This window comes from Penicillium diatomitis (assembly GCF_028827545.1).
Source record: "Penicillium diatomitis strain IBT 30728 chromosome Unknown utg000012l_segment0_segment0, whole genome shotgun sequence".
NCBI lineage: Eukaryota > Fungi > Ascomycota > Eurotiomycetes > Eurotiales > Aspergillaceae > Penicillium > Penicillium diatomitis.
The window spans coordinates 995,355-1,012,410 of NW_026623184.1; the positions used below are offsets into that span (position 1 = coordinate 995,355).

Genomic DNA, 17,056 nt, shown 5'->3' on the forward strand with positions numbered 1-17,056 from the left:
CAGCCCGAACAAGTCGCCTGTGTGCCAGTCGTATTCAGCGAATGAGGGCCCTTTTTTTTGTACATTTTCATCCATTTTCTGTCTTTCCGTCTGAATTGTCAATACTTTGATCATCTCCACTGCTGTTTTCAGGCTTGAGAAGTAGACGTCCGTCATGGTCATATCGATTCCCACTCGGCTATGTCACGGACGAGGTCTAAGGTGCTTTCCGATGTATTTTCCCTTGGCTTCATTCATATCCATACGATCGACTTCAGAGGTCTTGATGCCATCTTCCTTTCGAAACGTCATGGCTCTTTAAGAATGAATCTACTTATGACTTGTAGGATAAGACCTGATTCCGTACCCAACAGAGACTAGCGAGCATATTGAGTGCGATGCATTATTACCCTTCTTTGGAAGTACTAAAACATGACGAATCTCATCACAAGGCTCATGTCATTCCTGATTCAAAACTTTTGCAACGTTATGCACATCAAGTAAATACTAGGGTGGAAACAAAGGGAGAAGGAAAAAAGCGAGTCATTCCAACTTAAAAAAAAAGGGGAAGGGGGGAATGGAGTCATTCGTGCAGGCGCAATCCCAAAGTTTATATCTATTCATCATCCTCCTCATCCTCGTCGTTCTTCTCCTCGACCTCGGCCTCGTCGTCCTCCTCAAAGGCGGTAGGGGGAACGCTGTACAGACGGAGGACGTTGCGGTTGGGGTCCTTGATCAGGACGTACTTCTTGACGGCATCCTCGGGCTCATCGGCGTCCAGAGCGCGGATGCGGTCGACAACAGTGCGGACGATACCCCAACCGTTGCTGAGGTTCAAGTTCATCTGAGCAGCGAACTCCTTGGGCTTGTAGCCAGCAACGCCGAGAACAACGTGGCCAGCGGCAGAGCGGGGGTTGGCACGAGACACAAAACCGAGCTTCATGCCATCAGCCTTGGCCAGGATCGCCTGGGTGGTCCAGCGAGCGAGCTTGGAAGAGTTGTTCTTCATCTCGGTGGCCAGGACGGCACCACGCTGAGAGGCCAGCTTGCTGCGCCAGTCGAGGGCGTTGCCGGAGCCGGGGGCCTTGCTGTCGAACTCGTTCAGAGCCTTGACGACGAGCTGCTGGTCAGCACCGCCGGTGGGGTTCTTCATGATGGCGTCCACCTCGGTACGGACGATCATCTGGATGGGCTCCTCGCCGTCGCGCTCGAGGCCGAGATCGAAGCGGCGGTATTTGTAGCCCTTGGAGGCGAGAGGCTCGGTCTCCTCGGCCTCGTTGTAGAAGGGGTTGGGGTGAGTGAAGGTGATCTTGGAGTCGTCAGACTCAGTCACGGTCTGCAAAGCGAAGTTGTGGTTGATGAAAGTAGCCTCCATGGCCAGGGCGCTGGGGGTGTTGATCTGCTCCTGCTTGCCAGAGGTCTCAGAAACCTCAAGGGGGGCATCATAAGCGTTCTCATTGACGGTGACCAAGTCGATGGAGGCACCGGCGCGCTTGTCGAGGTAGATCTTGCCACCCTGGTGAACAATGATGATATCCCAGGAGTACACGCTGCGGGTGGCGCACATGAGCATGGACAGAATATCGGCAGTAGCGAAAACGGTAGCCTGGTTCTTCTCGGCGAGTTCGTGGATGACGGGATCCTGCGAGGTGGTGACGTTGTAGGCAGCACGGTCGAGGCTCTGGAGTCTGCGCTCGGAACCCTTGACAGGGACCTTGTCGTAAGAGCGGTCGTAGTAGTGCAGGAAACCGTAGGACTCAAGATCCTCACCCTCATTCACATCCATGCTCAACTTGGACAGACGGCTGAAGTCAACCTCCTCGATCATTTGCCAATCAGGGCGAATGTTGACCGAAGCCTCACGAGTGCGCTGAGGCTTGTCGTAGTCCTTCCAGCCGAAGCGACGGCCGCCACGGCCGCGGTTACCGCGCTGGTCATATCCCCGATCTTGACCACGGCCACCCCCGGCACGCTGGAAACCACCACGAGCACCACCACGTTGGAGCTGGCCACCGCGCTGGCCACCGCGGCCACGGAAAACAGTGCCACCGCCACGACCAAAGGTGCGCTTGGTGGAGGTACGGGTGTTGTCGACAACGGAAAAAGAGGACTCGTCCTCGGCGCCCTGGATCGTGAACAGGCTGCCGGTTCCGGCACCGTACACCTGTTGATCTATACGGAGACAGAGATTGTAAGTGACAACCTCACAAAGAAATGAAAACAAAAAACTCGTCGATTTAGCGAATCGACACATATATGAAAAATTTAAAAAGCCTCCTTGAACTTGTTCTATCCGACTTACCTCTGAAGTTTCGGTTGTACTGCTGACGACCCTGACCGGCACGGTCCTTGGACTCGGCGGTCCAGTCAGCCATACGGCCAAGCTTGTCACCCTTTGAGAAAGGAGCGTAAGGAACGCCTCCAAGCATGTTGTCACCTGAAGTAGCGGGTCCCCAGGTATCCTCGGCCGGCAGAGCGGCGACGAGGTCGGCAAGAGACATCGGAGCCATTATCACTGAAAGATATGCACCGAAAAGACGAGTGCAAGCGGTGGATAGTGGGTTTTGAAGCGTGGGGTGAAGATAATCGGCGGGAAGTTTTTGTGTCGCGAGAATGTGGCTGGTGCCGCCGAGCGGTGAGCACCGCCCGATCACGTGGCGCAGTGGTTCGATCAGTGTACCTGAGAAGACTTAGACTAGGTAAGGCGGTCCTAGTCCCTTTCATCGCCTTCTAGCATTGCCTTGGCACGGTGTAGTTCCATTCTTTCGATACTACTTCCTGGTCTATGAATCTACAGGTAAGTAATCTTCAGTGGATCGCCGTCTCTCGATGTGACGATCTTTCTTCATTCTATAGGTCTTTCGAGTGTTTCGCTACGCCGGTCCTGGTCCTACTGTTTGATGTGCATTTTTGCAGTCACATTACGCAGACTTGAATCTAGGTTTGGCAGATATGTGTTTGTAAGGTCAAAGGGAAAAGCCATGAGCAATCTTTGCAATTAAAGACATAGATTTCTTGCAAAAAATTTGGAAAGTGAGCGCTTCATGCTGATAAACTTCGTTTCGACGCCCTGTCAATGCCACCCGTGCACGGGTTTCATGGTTGTGAGCTCTTGGGTTCGCCGGCAACAACATACTGCTTTTCGGTACTGATTCTACTTAGGGTGTCGTCGCTGAGGTTCAAAGTGTCTTTGACAATTTGTCGGGGCGTGGAGGCAATCCACTGACCCAACGCCACATCTAGCTGATTTGTGAGTACTAACAGCTTCCAAGGAGTAGCATATCTTGTTGGGAGGAAATGGGAGACTTACCAGTGAACTTTGGAGCCTGGAGCACTTCAACAAAGACTAAGTCCTCGTCACCTGTGTTCTCAATATAGTGGCTATTCGACTTGGGGAAGTATGCTACGTCTCCGGCACGATAGTCAAATGTCGTCGCGTCACTGGGAGCAGTGAATAGGGTTCCACGGCCCTGCCCCTTGATGAAGAATGTCCACTCATCGCTAGACGGATGCCAGTGGATTTCGCGCATGCCACCAGGGTTGACGGTCACGATCGCGGCGGAGAAGTTGCTGGCAATTGGGAAAGTTAGAGGGTCGACGATCTTTACGGATCCTCCCGCAACCTCGTGAGCGGGTTGCTGAGAAAAGTGATATGAGTAGCTTCTTGATTGGGGAATGATCCCAGCCCCCGTTGTGACATTCTGGTCCTCGATTTGCTTTGGGGCGGGTGTACCGTTGAAGATGTAAAGTTCTTTGTCGGGGATATTGTCGAAAGCGGACACGGGCACTCCGAGATTCTTTGCCATGACCTCTCGCTGTGATTCACTCATTAGAAAACCTTTTAAATGCATTCTCCGCCTTGCTTGTGGCTCGAGCCTACCGGATTGTGCATGAAAACCTCCGATGCGAGGAAGGTGTTGTCTTCGTTGAAGGAACCCTGATCGAAGACCAGAAGGAACTCGACGCCGTCATCAAGGGCTTGGATAGAGTGAGGAACCCCACTTGTCAAGTTTTAGTACAGAGATATACCAGGTAGGCAAAGAATTTGGGTCAAATCTCACGGTGGGAAGTACCACACGTCACCAGCTTGGACATCGTCCACAAAGGTCTCTCCGTCTTCGTTGATGGCCTGAAGATCCTTGTCAACATGTCGCTTTCTTCTATTGCTGAACCCCGAAGATTCAGGCTGAGTTGAGATTGTACCTGGATGCGGCAGGATCCGTTCAGAACCAAAGACCACTCAGCAGCCACATGCCAGTGAAGCTCGCGGTATGCCGCTGGTTCTAATCGCATGTCCACACCCGCCATTTCTTTGGCATCTGGCAGCACATCCGTGTTTTGTTGACGAGCCCATCCAGACTTGTCGAGTCCGAGCCTACAAAACTACCTGTCAGCAAGGGTGGGATACACACCAAATCGACATGATCACCTGTTATGACTCAGTCCTAGACATGGTTTTAGCTCAGTCCTGCCATAGGGTTAGACGACAACAACTGACCCATCGGCCACTGCGCATTGATTGTGGCCCCATTGTCGGTGCCCGGAGGAGCGTATTTGTCGCTGTTGATCCTTTCATATGAATAGTCTCCTGGGGGACATGACATCAGCATCGTGATCATCCATGACCTTTCTATACTGATTGAAGCAAGATTTACGTGGGCCAGGGTCATCACCACCCTTACTGCCTCGAATAGGCTGAGGGTTCTCAACACTTTCGAAATCAAGGTATGACCCAGTCTTGCTATTCTCTTTTTGGCCGGGTAGAAGACTGTACTTGATATCAGGCTTAGCGCCGCTTGCAAATTTTTTCAGTTGGCGAGTACCCGACCAGCTCTGGCGAGCCTCTCAGGTTGGGATTGGCTGCGGCATTGCCGTTTGTTGAAGTGGGAGCACCGCCTACAGTAGGCAGGACAGTCAAGAGCAAGCTCACAGTAGCCGTGACGCCGGGGAACTTCATGTTAGGTGAAATGACCACGGAACTAGGTAGTATTGAGGAAGCGAGAAGTTCACTGATCAAGTCTCCTGAATGTGCCAGAGTTGAGAAATCTGTGACTTCCAAGGTCTCTGTTCAAGTCAATTTTCGAAGGACAGAAGCTCGTCTTTTATATAGATCTTGCTATCCCCTAAGAACAAGATGGGAAGATCCGCTTTTCCGTTCGTTTCGTCATACGTCAGGTTCACTCTCACTGCACACGAAAATAGCCCGTAGCACATTACACATAGCAATGGCTCTTGTAAGCGATCATGTGAGAATCAAAACGGCTCATTTTCATGGTCATTCGCGTAATTCCCTGCTTTCCATAGGTTTGTACGCTTTTCAAGCGGAGAGCAAGTGCAGCATCCCCTCATTTCTAGCGGGGGACAACAAACACTATCCCCTCGCCATGTTTGTTAGTTTGTTGTAGTAGTCTTGTAGCTGCTAATGAGATCAGACGGAAGACGTTGGAAGCAGCCTTTGCAGATCGAACCGTTTTTCACACCTTACACTGCGTAGGGTATCCACTTTCTCGCGTCGACGACTTGATACACCAAGGAATAGGATTGTCGGGGATGTGGTACTCGGTAACTGGGGGATTCGTCGAGAAATAGAGAATTGAACCCCGTTGCTGTAGAATCATACGTCTTGACTACCGTGTTGAAGTGGTAGGTCCAATCTCAGAAGCGTTGCGATTGCTGCTCTACCTCATGTCGTACTTCTTGCTCGAACTGTCTCGAACCTTCGCCATAGGAATTCTGATTGGGTTCTATCGTTGCTCGGAGATGTCATACGCGCAGAACAGCACGGTCCGGAGACCCTTTGGTCGAAGGCGTACTGATTGCTGCAGCCGAAAGATAGCACGAGTATTCATCACCACGCATCTGGCTGGTTCCAATTTAGTCCAGGAATGCGCAGGCGGATTTGCGCCTCCTCGGCGAGTAAACAAACCGGTTGTCGGCAGCCTCGGCACAATCGACTCCGCAACCACCCACCGACAAATGAATCAAGCAACCCTTAGCTTCCAACTTCAATGATCCTTCAGGTTGTTACCCACCCCTTCTTCAAGAAGACACGGGAAACTTGGGCCTATCCGACCCGTCAGCCCTACGTGCTTACTTTCTTGAGCTACTCTTTGTGTTCCTTACAAGGCTCAGATATGAATTCGCCCACACTTATTTTTATTGTTCAACGAGGACCTGCACAACGCAATATTGTTTGAATGTCCGTATGTGGAGGGGATGTCCGGGGGATTACCAAGCTTCCGCTCAAGCTCGCCCAAGCCCGCCAAGGCAAATCCACCTCTGCACGTCATCATCCTAATTCAATTGATGCACGACGCACAGTACCCTCGCATATGTATCCGTAAGAAGTTAGACTATGCCCAAAATTCATATGCATATGAAGACTACTGACAGGCTGCGCACTTGCGTTATCTTCCGGTCTTGTCTTTGAACTCACTAGCCTGTTCCAACTGCAGTTGCTGATCTGATTTTTTTAGGGCAGCGATCCCCGCCGACTTATCCGCTTGATAGTATCTTCCCCACGTATGAAAGAGATCGCTCAAATTTACCTGTCTTAAGCTCGTTCAGGTAAGATGAGCCATGTACGAATGGAAGTTTCGATGCAAATACGACGCGACCAGTCTTTTCATCGAGGGTCGGTCCATGTGGGAAGGAGACTTGCTGATCATACCCGGCATGAAGCATTTCATTTAGCCAACATCGCTCCGGCTTAGGCGATGATAGATTAGCGAGCAGAGTTGTGAAACGGGGATAGTTCAATCTTTGGAAGCTAGCAAGCGGCGCCGTGGCGATGATACCAAGTTACTTATGAGTATACGGGCGGCCTGATCGATTTCTATTCTTGGAGATCTGCGAGCTCCAGCCCGATCATTATCGCTGCATGACTCGACAGGTACGTACCGACTCGTTATTAATCGTTTGACAAACTCGACTTGGCTTAGTTTGGCAGATAAGGTGGACCAAAATCTTACACTTACGAAGCTCCCGATCTGGGCTGCGAAGAAAACGAACGAGTGAAAATGATCTCCTCGACATAAAAGTGAATTCCGGAAGCGCCGACCAGGACCAGGGAAAGTAGATTCTCATGATCGTCTTTCCCAACAATGTGAGATGAGGTTACCGAGAGGTAGAGAATCTAAACACCAGCCATTCATGATGCGTCGACGCAGAAGACGTAGGGAGGCATGCTTCGTCGGCTCGAGTAATCACTGTATGTACATCGCATCCGCATGAGGTAAAGCCTGTTATTATCAATCCCGGGCAATATCACTTCCAGACGATATCATGTCGTGCGCATGATCAGCGCCACATTAGTGAGTCGCTCGATGGGGACAGAGAACTTTGGCAAGATTATCAAAGACTAACCCATGGCCTTCTTCTTAACCTTTATTTGGATGTAGGTGGGGATGTGAACCTGATGTGTGTCTCATGGGGTGACTGAATGGATAGAAAGACAAGGCTTACTGGGTATCACCAGGATGATACCATTTTACTGAGAATAAGTTGTCTCATATGAATTTTGGAAGCTTCGCGGGGCAGTAAGTCTATTGAGCTGTGGAGGCCAGGTACCTACCCCCCTTGGACATCTTAAAGAGACTTGCGGGTGTAAACACTGCCCGATGGACCTGACTCGGTGTTTACTTTTGGGAGAGGGCTCCAATGGGCACGGCATCACCATGTTTGTGAGGGATGAGAGTGAGATTGACTAGCGAGGAGAGATTCTATCTAGGCTATGAACTGCGGTGAGACGGCAGTATCACATGCTATACGAACAATGAAAAGGTGAATGAATTCCTTGGTTCAACTTAACCCAAAAATCAACGAGCCTGGCACGTCACCTTTAAGTAGGCTTTCCATTGATGTTGATCTGCCTCCACGATAACCTACAAGACAAGAATTATCACGAGGCTGCTTCTCTCTCAAACATCCCCGACAGAGTCGATCTCGACGACACAGGGATCGAAGCGAAAGTACAACAAGCTAGGTCAAGCGACCGCCTGGATATGTCAACGAGAGGTGGTCTTCTCCTTTTTCTCTACGAGTACTACACTTACGATGTATGTACGCAAGAGCTATGACACGTGGGTTGTTCTAATACCTTGCTGGGTGAAAATTACTTTCGTGCTTGACGACAGATATTGTTGTCCATTTCATTCGATTTTGGCCGTCTAAGCCTTACTTGTAGACGAGAGGCAGCTATTAAGAAATACAAATACCAAGCATTTTAACTTTGTAGCTTAGATCCATCTTCCGGATTCTTGATTATTGTCGCCACGTCAGTTCTTATCGACCAGAATATACCCGAACATTCCATGAATGCTTCATGCGGCTGGGTAGGTGGTTGCTCTCTCGTATCCCGTGTGTCTGGGTTCTCGGCCATTTTTTTATGAAATGCGGCAGACGGTCTTAATGCTGCCTTGGTGGCTTCGACTCATTCTCTTTCAATTATCAAAGCTCATTGTACGCCAGGTCGTCACAGATGGGTGTAAGATATCGGTGGACTGGGATTCTGTACCTGTCGCAGATGACCCGGGCAGAGACAGAGCTTACTGCCCGGACGAGTCAAGCCGACAGCGCAGCCGGAAAATTGAGCAAGACAAAGACAGTCGATAGCATACTATGTGCAGGTCCTCTTAGCCTTGCATTCATTCTTCTTATTAGTATTGCTGTAGTCAGCACTCTAGTATTCTTCACATGTTCTAGGCTACTAGGTAGGTTGGTAGATAACCTAAGAGTCCAGACGGAGGTACCTGATTTAGTACCATGGTATGTGGTAGTGTGACGAATCCCCCGACTGTTACAGTGTTTACGTCAGACCCTACCCGAAGTGGCCGTACTTCTATACCCAATTGAAGTAACTTGATTGCGGCCCATGGTCCTCTTACTTGTTTACCTTCTCCAGTTCCGTGGCTCATCATCTATCATATCCCCGAGACGACTGCACGTCCGCTGATTGGAAGAAAAAGGCCTCAGTAAGTCAGGTACCTACACTTACCGTCACATCTCACCCATCTCGGTACTACTAAGAAGGTATCACATTAGGGCTCCCGCACTCGACAGAAAGGCTATCAGGAGATTTCTATCTTCCATCGAAGAAGCTAGCTGCAATTATTACGGTCGCTTCCTCTGTTGCAACTCGTCAACCTGGACTCTCATTCAGCGGAAATAGTCATTTGAGTTGAAAGACTCGCCCGCATGGATAAACTCACATTATGCCCATTGGCAACTCCCCTCTGCCTCAGCGACCACGCAACCCCCGTGCATACACACCCTCCCCCCTCGCCTATTTGGAGACAACGTCAACCAGTTAGACGAGACTCACTATCGTTGACCACCCTCTGTAGTGCGGGGTTGCCAAGGTCCAGGCCTGCAGACATCCGAGCACCAATTGGATCACGGACTTTGACCCCGAAGCATACACAAGTCACTCTTCATCACAAAAGCGTACTTGGAAGTACCAGAGGGGCTGCGACCATGAGTGAACACACCGCGCTTCGAGTGCCTTTACGCTACTACTCGATGCGAGGGAAACTTTCCACCAGCATCGAAATTGGCGTCGAATCATGATATCATCTTCTGGACTCCGCCTGAAGGAACCTTGTCAAGGTGGACTGACAGAGTGAAGTGTGTGCATGTGATAGGTCATCTTGAGGGGCTGACTTTGGGCTGATGCTGTGGGATGAGCGGTTACTGGGTACGGGGAATTGAGTCCGGGGAAGACTGGAGGTCGCTTGGTGTGGACAAAGAAGGCACACGGTTGGGGGGGCCAGTGTCTGTGAGTGTACTTTGAGGACTGGAAGTACATGAGTGACACAGTAGTACCTTTTCATGGTCTGTGTGCAAACTTCAGGGCGCGCTCTTCATGCAAGGCCATTTAGACGAGGGCTCAGAAGAGCCGGGCGCACAGCCAACTTGCCATGCGAAAGCTATCTTCACACTGTTCCATTTTCGTCTTTGAATTTGTGTGCTGCTGAGCTTCTGTAGAGGCCGCTTTGGATCTTGATATTCTTAAATTAATAACATGGGGGCTTTCAGACACAGCCTTATGGTAACTACTAGGTAATTGCCGTCCTAGTAGGAAGAGTTTGATGGGAAATTGTCACCGGATCATCTTTCCATAATCATGGGTTGGGTTGCTTAGTATGTAGTTTCCCGTCGATTTCACCGACATTACAGTGTCATAATGACCTCTCGACATGGACTTTAGTATCTCTGTAATTGAGAATAGTCACAAGTACCCTTCGACTTCTCTCTTGGTATTAGAGTGTCGCAGCCTGTTTCCCTCAAGTGTATCTGAGTTCGTTGAGCATGTTCTATCTTGTCATTCAGTCCCTACTGCTGCTACGAAGTTCCGTGAGTGGTATAGTTAAGTGTATTTGATTTATAGCATTGTAGCCCGTAAAGTTGGGGTAGAAAGTAGCCCCAAAAACGCCAAAAAAGGTCCCGTCAATCAATGACAATGGACAACGCAAAGCAAGAACGAAAAGAGAGAGACATCCTAAGGAAATAAAATGATACACAAACGAAAAGGTCCTGCCAAATGATTCCTCCTCCACGGCATTGCCATAATCCAGTACGGGTAGGTCCGAAGGCAAAGGGTGCGTGTCGAATCAGTAAGAAAAGAAGGTCATAGTGGGTAAGACGTGCGCGAACATATGCGGGCTTGTATGGGTGGAAGAAAGTCTGCCTGGAGATGAGTAGAAGAATGATGTTCTCATGGGGACCAGCCAGGCGAGGTACGGTCGGAAAAAGCTGTACGGGTTCAATATCGACCACGAGTTTACCTCACACGCTTGAGGTAGCGCATGGTGAGGTAGACTGCTGCCAGGCTGGTGTAGACACCACCCCCAGCAGTGACCCAGACTGGACGGTGGACGTTCAAAGAGGTGCGAAGAAGCTGGCCCTCCTTCTTGGGCTTGGCCTCTGTACACGGTGTTAGGGAAGAGGAAAATGGGAAGGTCGTTGAACCGGCGTGGGAAATCTCTAGGAGAGATGCTGGAGGTGGAACTTACCCTGCTGGAAAAGTCGCTGACGGAGGTTGTTCAGACCCTGACGAGAACGGGCAGGCAGCTGCTGGAGCTGTGCGATGAAGGGACCGACGGCGGCAGACATGGTTGGTAGATGTGGATGGGGGGATTGAGATCGTGTGATGAAATTTGGATGAAGGATGTTCTGCTGGTTGATAAAGTAGTCCTGAGGTGTGTCAAGAGAGGAGAGTTTCGACTTGAGTTGGAAGTAAAAGAAAGATGTCTTCTAAGGTCTATCGGGCTTTATATACGGGGAGAGCATCAGATGACATGCTAATGCGGGGTTTACGCCAGGGTGAAAAGTGACAAGGAGAGACATCCGAGACATCCTAGTTGTGGTGGCAAGATAAACTAAAGTTTCAGCCTGAAATCTTCGTGGCTGGCTCGCTCAGAGTACCGATCACTTCTGGCGATAGGCTGTTCTATTTCATTCAAGAAGCCTCCCGACTTGGAAAATCTCTTCTTCGCCATGCTGAGGTTATAGAGCTAACTGAAGCTATGTGAACTGAGTGCCGCTCTATCACCACAGACGATTGTTGCAGATACATCGACTAATGGGCGGGGAAGTAAGATTGACGGCTGTGAATGAGACGAGCGACCAGGATGGTCTCATCTGCAAGCCAAAGTACACTTCTCCTCTCGAATGATTGGCCCCTAGACCATGGCCTTGGACCCCAGATATGCAATCCTGCCTACTTTGGCTACCTGAAAGCTACCTGGAGTGACATTTACACAAGTATATGGCGCTTACTACGCAGCTGGTACCAGGTAGACAGTCATTCATCTCTTGGGGCAGATGAGTTGCTTGCGCCCCCCTGAAACCACACCCCCTAAGTCGGGGTAAACAGACACACTATCTCTCCCGAGATCTTCACGTGAGCCATGACAACGAATCCAATTCCTAACACTAAGCCTGACTCATCCCAGTCTTCATTCCAAATCTTCTTCAGCTCTTCCTTCCCTCAGTGTTCGTCCAGCTTGCCTCTAAGCGCAGGTCAACACATCGTGAGCAGAGTGGAGTCGGCCGTTCCGGGGCCCACTGTGGAAATCCGGGGTTGCGATCGTGTGTGGGGTCGCCGTGTGCTTAGTGTACCCACTAGCTGAACGACCCTTAGTTGAATCACCAAATCGTGAGAACGTGGTGTCAAAAACACGAGACAAGGCTAGAAAACAAAATTCTTGTTTGAACCAAGGGCTATAAATTTTCCCATACAAGCGCCCAAGATGCAATCTAGTCATAATTTGCCCTCAGGTTGTAGTATAGTTCCTCCACAATAGAATCAGCTGGCGCTGGTGTGAGTAAGGCGGTCAATCTGTGCTCCCTCCGGCACTGCAGAAATGTTGACCCGGCCGTGTCAACAAGGGTCGCGTGACCAGAGCCAAGGTGGTCGAGTGATGAGGCTGATCGGCGACCGCATCGAGCTTGACTTGCTCTTGGAATTTGATGAATTCAATTCACCCCTTCCTTATCTTCTGGCTCTTGAGGTCCTTCACTCCGATGCCGTGGGCGTAGGAGAGAGCGACAAACACCCCCAGTAACTGGGGACTATACTTTTCCCGAACTCACGCGCGAAGACTGCAGACATCTCCTATCCCACCAACGAAACATGATCTGAAAGATGTGGCTGGTACGGCTCAGAAAATCCATCACCCAGGGATTGCCACCATTGGGCATGTAATAGGCGTCATCCCATGAAGGTATGACTAGCCCAGGAGCCAGGACCATGCAATGTCTTGTTAGCTAAGTGGAGCATTCTATTTTGAGCCTCGCGTGTTCCAATGCCCGCATTCGTTGTCAAGTCTTCTAGGTTCCTGAGAAATTGGCAAGTCATTCGGCCCTGAGAGTACCGCAGGTTCTCGAATAGTTGAAGGTAGCGATCAACAAGCTTCGCATCAAAGAGGTCGATCAGCTGAATTGGCGCATCGCTCAGCAGACCGAAGAGACCAGTGGGCGCAATCTCGTTCCTTGTGGCATGGACCGTGATGATGCCTATGATCATGATGGGCTCATGCCATTTAGGAAAAGCAACTTCTGTTCGAATTTGGTTTCAGGCCACCTGGTGCCAGACCAAAGGCGACACTTGGGCAAGTGCATGGCTACCTTGCCCGCATGCTGGCTCATCTGCCGCAAGATATCCACCATGATGGAACCAGGTCTCTAGTAGTCCAGATCGGGGTCTGCGCCCACACTGTGCAGCACCACGGTATCCCGGTTCCGCACACAGATCGATGAATTTGGTCTGAATTACCCGCGACTCTTGAGGCTGGGCACCCACCAGAGGATTTTGAAAACCTCATATCGAACCTCTCGGCGTACTAAGCCTATCGTTGGAAGCCTGCGACTGCGCGGAGACGTCTGATCGATGTGACGATCACAGGGATCGAGTGTCGAAAATCGGGGATGAGTCAGTTCAACAGCACGCTTCGGAATGCACATCTCCCGGATCATCAGTCGCAAGTCCACGGGGAGTCGGCTGAACTGGGGAAAGCCAGGCTCGGGCACCGTGCCAGCACCTCGTGATCGATTGTCTCCATTGTTCATCATAAGACAAGTAGAGAGAGACATCGACTCGGCGGAGGAGACGGAAAACGATGATGTTGGAGTGAGATTGGCTTCGCGCGTAGACCTGGTCGATGCGTAGGAACTTGACTCACTCTGAGTGGCCGCGGATGTTTGGCGCCGGAAGACACGGTGGAAATCACGGTGGGAGTGAGGAACATCTGCGGTGGAGGCTACATTATCCAAGATCAGTCAAGTCGATCATGAGACAGAATGAAACCTCTCGGGATATCATACATGATCGTGCCAAAGTTCTCTTCAAGGGCAAAGTGGGTGCAGACGAGAGACTCATCGAGCGCGATTGACAATCACACCAGGGCGTTGGAAGAGGGAAATGGAAGTTGCGTGTGGAAGGTCAACATCCGAGTCGGAGTCCTTGTCCTGGGAAGCAAGCAAATCGGATCACTTACTACTCGACCTCGATGCGCAATGCAAGTATTATTTTTTGAGATCCTCTTGGAGCTAGAATGACGTTTATTTAAGCCTGAACGCGCTTGCCCATGCAGACCATTCTCAGCTCCGATGAACGTTTTTACACCCTTAATAAATAGCAAACAGCCCTCGCATCCTTGATGGAGTAGTTGACAACTCAGGCGTTCTGGAGAGCTTTCCATTTGGTTCTACTATTGGAAATTCAAAAGTCTAGAGCACCGTATGTCGAAGGAATGAGCTGTCTGGTCCTCGTGTGGATTCCCAGCGTCGTGACGGGATAAGATCTCGTCTATCGCAATTTCAATATTGGTAACACCTATTCTAAGCACTGTGGTTCATGTCTTGACGCAGCTACTTTTCCCAGATTAGGCTTTTCGAACGCTGTGGGTAATCGGGGCAATCCAAGTCTATATGTATTAACATTTGGAACGCTCCATGTCGCAGAATATCTACCGTCTAATCATTAATACAGTACTTGTCCCCATTCACCACACGGAAAGACAAAGACTTTTAGTCTAATTAACGCCACGAGGTCTTCGACAAGCGACACGTGCTCCGTGAGGCATGGTCTCCCAGATGACTTGGCGGACTTCTTTACCGACTTGGTCAACCGCGTCCATGGCCCACAGGACGTCGAGATGTTCATATTCCTCGATGATCTTGGAATGCACGACGTTCACTTGAGGCTCGAGGCCACGGTCGAATCGAGTCAATAACTTACGTCCGTCCACGAGGGCATCGGAGCCTCCGATCCACAGGGCAAAGGGCGGGGTCTGAGCGCCGTACCATGATTGTTTGTTGGGACTCTTGGGAGTGCGGTCGGTTTCTCCGTGGTTCATGGCGTCTTCTGGGCGAACAGATCTAGGTTCGTCGGTGAATCGGGGCATCTCGGTGTCTTCTGCATCTTGTTCCTCCGGTGCGAGGATGCACTTGTGCTTGGCGAATCCCTCGCCGCCAAGCCACCACCGCATGAGCTCAGCGCTGACATATACAGGAGCGAACTGAAACATGCGATCCCTGAGATCTCGTTCCCATCGGCAATCGGACCAGCCGAAGAGATGGGAAAAGACACAGTACGCCAGCACGCCGTAAATTTTGGGAGGGAAGACCCGATGCACGGCCATCATAAAGGGAATGAACGAATGGATTCCAAAGAAGAGGCGAAACGTCTCCGGTGACAGTTTACTCATAAATCGAAGGTAAGATCTTCGAACGAGAGGGCCGGCATATACAGCGGGTGCGAGGGCGCAAAACACCGATATGTATTTGCCCAGTTCGGGGCGATGTTCTTTTGCCAGAGCAACAAAAGTCTGGGTGGTACCCTGCGAGTGGCAGACCAGACCCAACTTCTCGAAGCCAGTCTCGTACAGCACGCGGGATGTCAGGGCCGCTAGGTCAAGAGTGCCCAGGTGGCGAATGTCCCAGGACCACATGCGGGGGTCCGACGGGGACAATGTGGCATGCTCGGGCGTCATTCCGCAGCGATTGTTTCCCAGCCACACGTCGTATCCAGACTTACAAAGGAAAAACGCGAGACTGTCATCGTCATTGGTGCAGTATGCGCCAGCACTTTGTAGTAATCCATGCATCAAAAGGACGGGATATCGAGGTTTGACGTTGGAGTTGGTATTGGCACAGCTTTTCGCGTTCGCGCCAGTAAAGACCTCGGGTCCACGCTCTCGACGTTGCTCCTCCGACAGTGGTGCATATTCCTTAGGGTTGTAGACATGCCAAAGTGTGATGATGTATCCGTCTTCGGTCTGGACACGAAAGGTCTCGACATCAAGTCCCACTCGTCTGGCATAATAGGCAACGTCGCACACCAGTCGATCCTTGCCCCCTTCCAGCGGTGGACATTCATCCTGGCCTTGCTCCGCGTCCAGCTGCTGGTTTTGAAGTCGCAAATGCCATTCCATGTGCGCGGCATCGCGTGCTAGTCGTCGCTTCTTCTCCTCGGCCTCGAAAATTCGGCCTGGCTCGGGCTTACCACGCAGTCTTAACCCAACATTTCCCAGTACCGTCCACACCGTTCGTGATAAGGCACCCACGAAGATTGCAGTCAGAAAGCTGAGTGAGAGTACAAATGCAATTAACCGAATCATCAGATACTTGATACTGCCGCTCATGCTTGGTGTTTCATAGGACGGGAGCGGTGGAAACAGGGGGTTCTTCTGCGAAAGAGCAGGAAGCTCCTGCTCGCACGACTCCGTGATCTTTTCAGGGGCATCACACAGGGTCTTTGTGATGCTTTCGCTCGACTCTCCTTGGACTGTCTCGGAAAGGCTTATATCAGGAAGCTCTGTGGACGGACTATGTGACGGCACATCGGGCAAATCGGAGAAAGTAGATAAGACCAGTCGAGGTTCATGCCCATCTTTTAGCGTTTCTTCAGACGTCGTGATCGTTGTTGGGGGTATTGAGACCTCCATGACCTTAGGTGTATGAGAATGCGACTGCTGTTGAGCAAGACAAGCTCATGTTTGCAGACTGAGAGCAAGCAGGACTTGAGGATTGACCCTCCCAGCCCATTCAAGGCACTGACGTTATTTCCGGGGGGACTGAGCGCCTTCCACTGCCTGAAGCGGGACCGCGGCGTCTGACGCGCATTCCGGTCACGTGCTGATTGCGTGCCAATGAAGGCGGTGGGTTTGGGCGATTGATCTGGGATCCCACTCCTTCGATTGGAGCATCTTGGACAATCACGAGTGCAAGATCTCCCGGATGATTGACATGTGTGATCCTAAAATCTGGTCTCTGTCTGCTACACGTGAGATCTCGATCTCTGTTTCGTATCATAGAAGCACGGCTTCTTTGTGCTGATGATATGGGCGCCAGAGAAGAGAAAGGGTCATGATCATATGTATGACGTTTCTCTGGACCCGCTCCAACAAGCCAAAATATACATTCTTCCGCAATGGAATGCCTCAATGCGGTGGCAAAGCTCTGGTTCGTGGGTACTCCAACCTACACTGCAGTAATGCACTGCTGCAGCACACATGAATTACGTGGACCTCCGGAAAACTTTACTCCATCAAGCGAGTACGAGGCCTAAGCCACT

General features: G+C 50.8%; 6 protein-coding genes across 6 annotated transcripts; 1 reads left to right on the top strand and 5 right to left on the bottom strand.

Annotated features, from left to right (window-relative positions):
- Positions 1–595: 595 nt before the first annotated feature.
- On the bottom strand, positions 596–2,489 carry N7539_008251 (eukaryotic translation initiation factor 3 subunit D; the record flags this gene model as incomplete). The annotated part of the gene is made up of 2 exons (XM_056937851.1): positions 596–2,151; positions 2,282–2,489. 2 exons carry the CDS (start codon positions 2,487–2,489, stop codon positions 596–598), a joined length of 1,764 nt encoding a protein of 587 aa, XP_056786943.1.
- A 586-nt stretch (positions 2,490–3,075) lies between these two features.
- Positions 3,076–4,936, bottom strand: N7539_008252 (putative oxalate decarboxylase; the record flags this gene model as incomplete). The annotated part of the gene is made up of 9 exons (XM_056937852.1): positions 3,076–3,218; positions 3,290–3,794; positions 3,860–3,980; positions 4,041–4,108; positions 4,183–4,354; positions 4,409–4,424; positions 4,478–4,567; positions 4,635–4,747; positions 4,803–4,936. The coding sequence occupies 9 exons, from the start codon at positions 4,934–4,936 to the stop codon at positions 3,076–3,078; spliced, it is 1,362 nt and encodes a 453-aa protein (XP_056786944.1).
- Positions 4,937–10,759: 5,823 nt separating this feature from the next.
- Positions 10,760–11,091, bottom strand: N7539_008253 (uncharacterized protein; the record flags this gene model as incomplete). Its single annotated transcript, XM_056937853.1, has 2 exons — positions 10,760–10,902; positions 10,992–11,091. 2 exons carry the CDS (start codon positions 11,089–11,091, stop codon positions 10,760–10,762), a joined length of 243 nt encoding a protein of 80 aa, XP_056786945.1.
- Positions 11,092–12,344: 1,253 nt separating this feature from the next.
- N7539_008254 (uncharacterized protein) lies at positions 12,345–12,545 on the top strand (the record flags this gene model as incomplete). Its single annotated transcript, XM_056937854.1, has 1 exon — positions 12,345–12,545. The coding sequence occupies one exon, from the start codon at positions 12,345–12,347 to the stop codon at positions 12,543–12,545; it is 201 nt and encodes a 66-aa protein (XP_056786946.1).
- Positions 12,546–12,691: 146 nt separating this feature from the next.
- N7539_008255 (uncharacterized protein) lies at positions 12,692–13,006 on the bottom strand (the record flags this gene model as incomplete). Its single annotated transcript, XM_056937855.1, has 1 exon — positions 12,692–13,006. The coding sequence occupies one exon, from the start codon at positions 13,004–13,006 to the stop codon at positions 12,692–12,694; it is 315 nt and encodes a 104-aa protein (XP_056786947.1).
- A 1,507-nt stretch (positions 13,007–14,513) lies between these two features.
- On the bottom strand, positions 14,514–16,427 carry N7539_008256 (putative ab-hydrolase associated lipase; the record flags this gene model as incomplete). The annotated part of the gene is made up of 1 exon (XM_056937856.1): positions 14,514–16,427. One exon carries the CDS (start codon positions 16,425–16,427, stop codon positions 14,514–14,516), a length of 1,914 nt encoding a protein of 637 aa, XP_056786948.1.
- Positions 16,428–17,056: the final 629 nt, after the last annotated feature.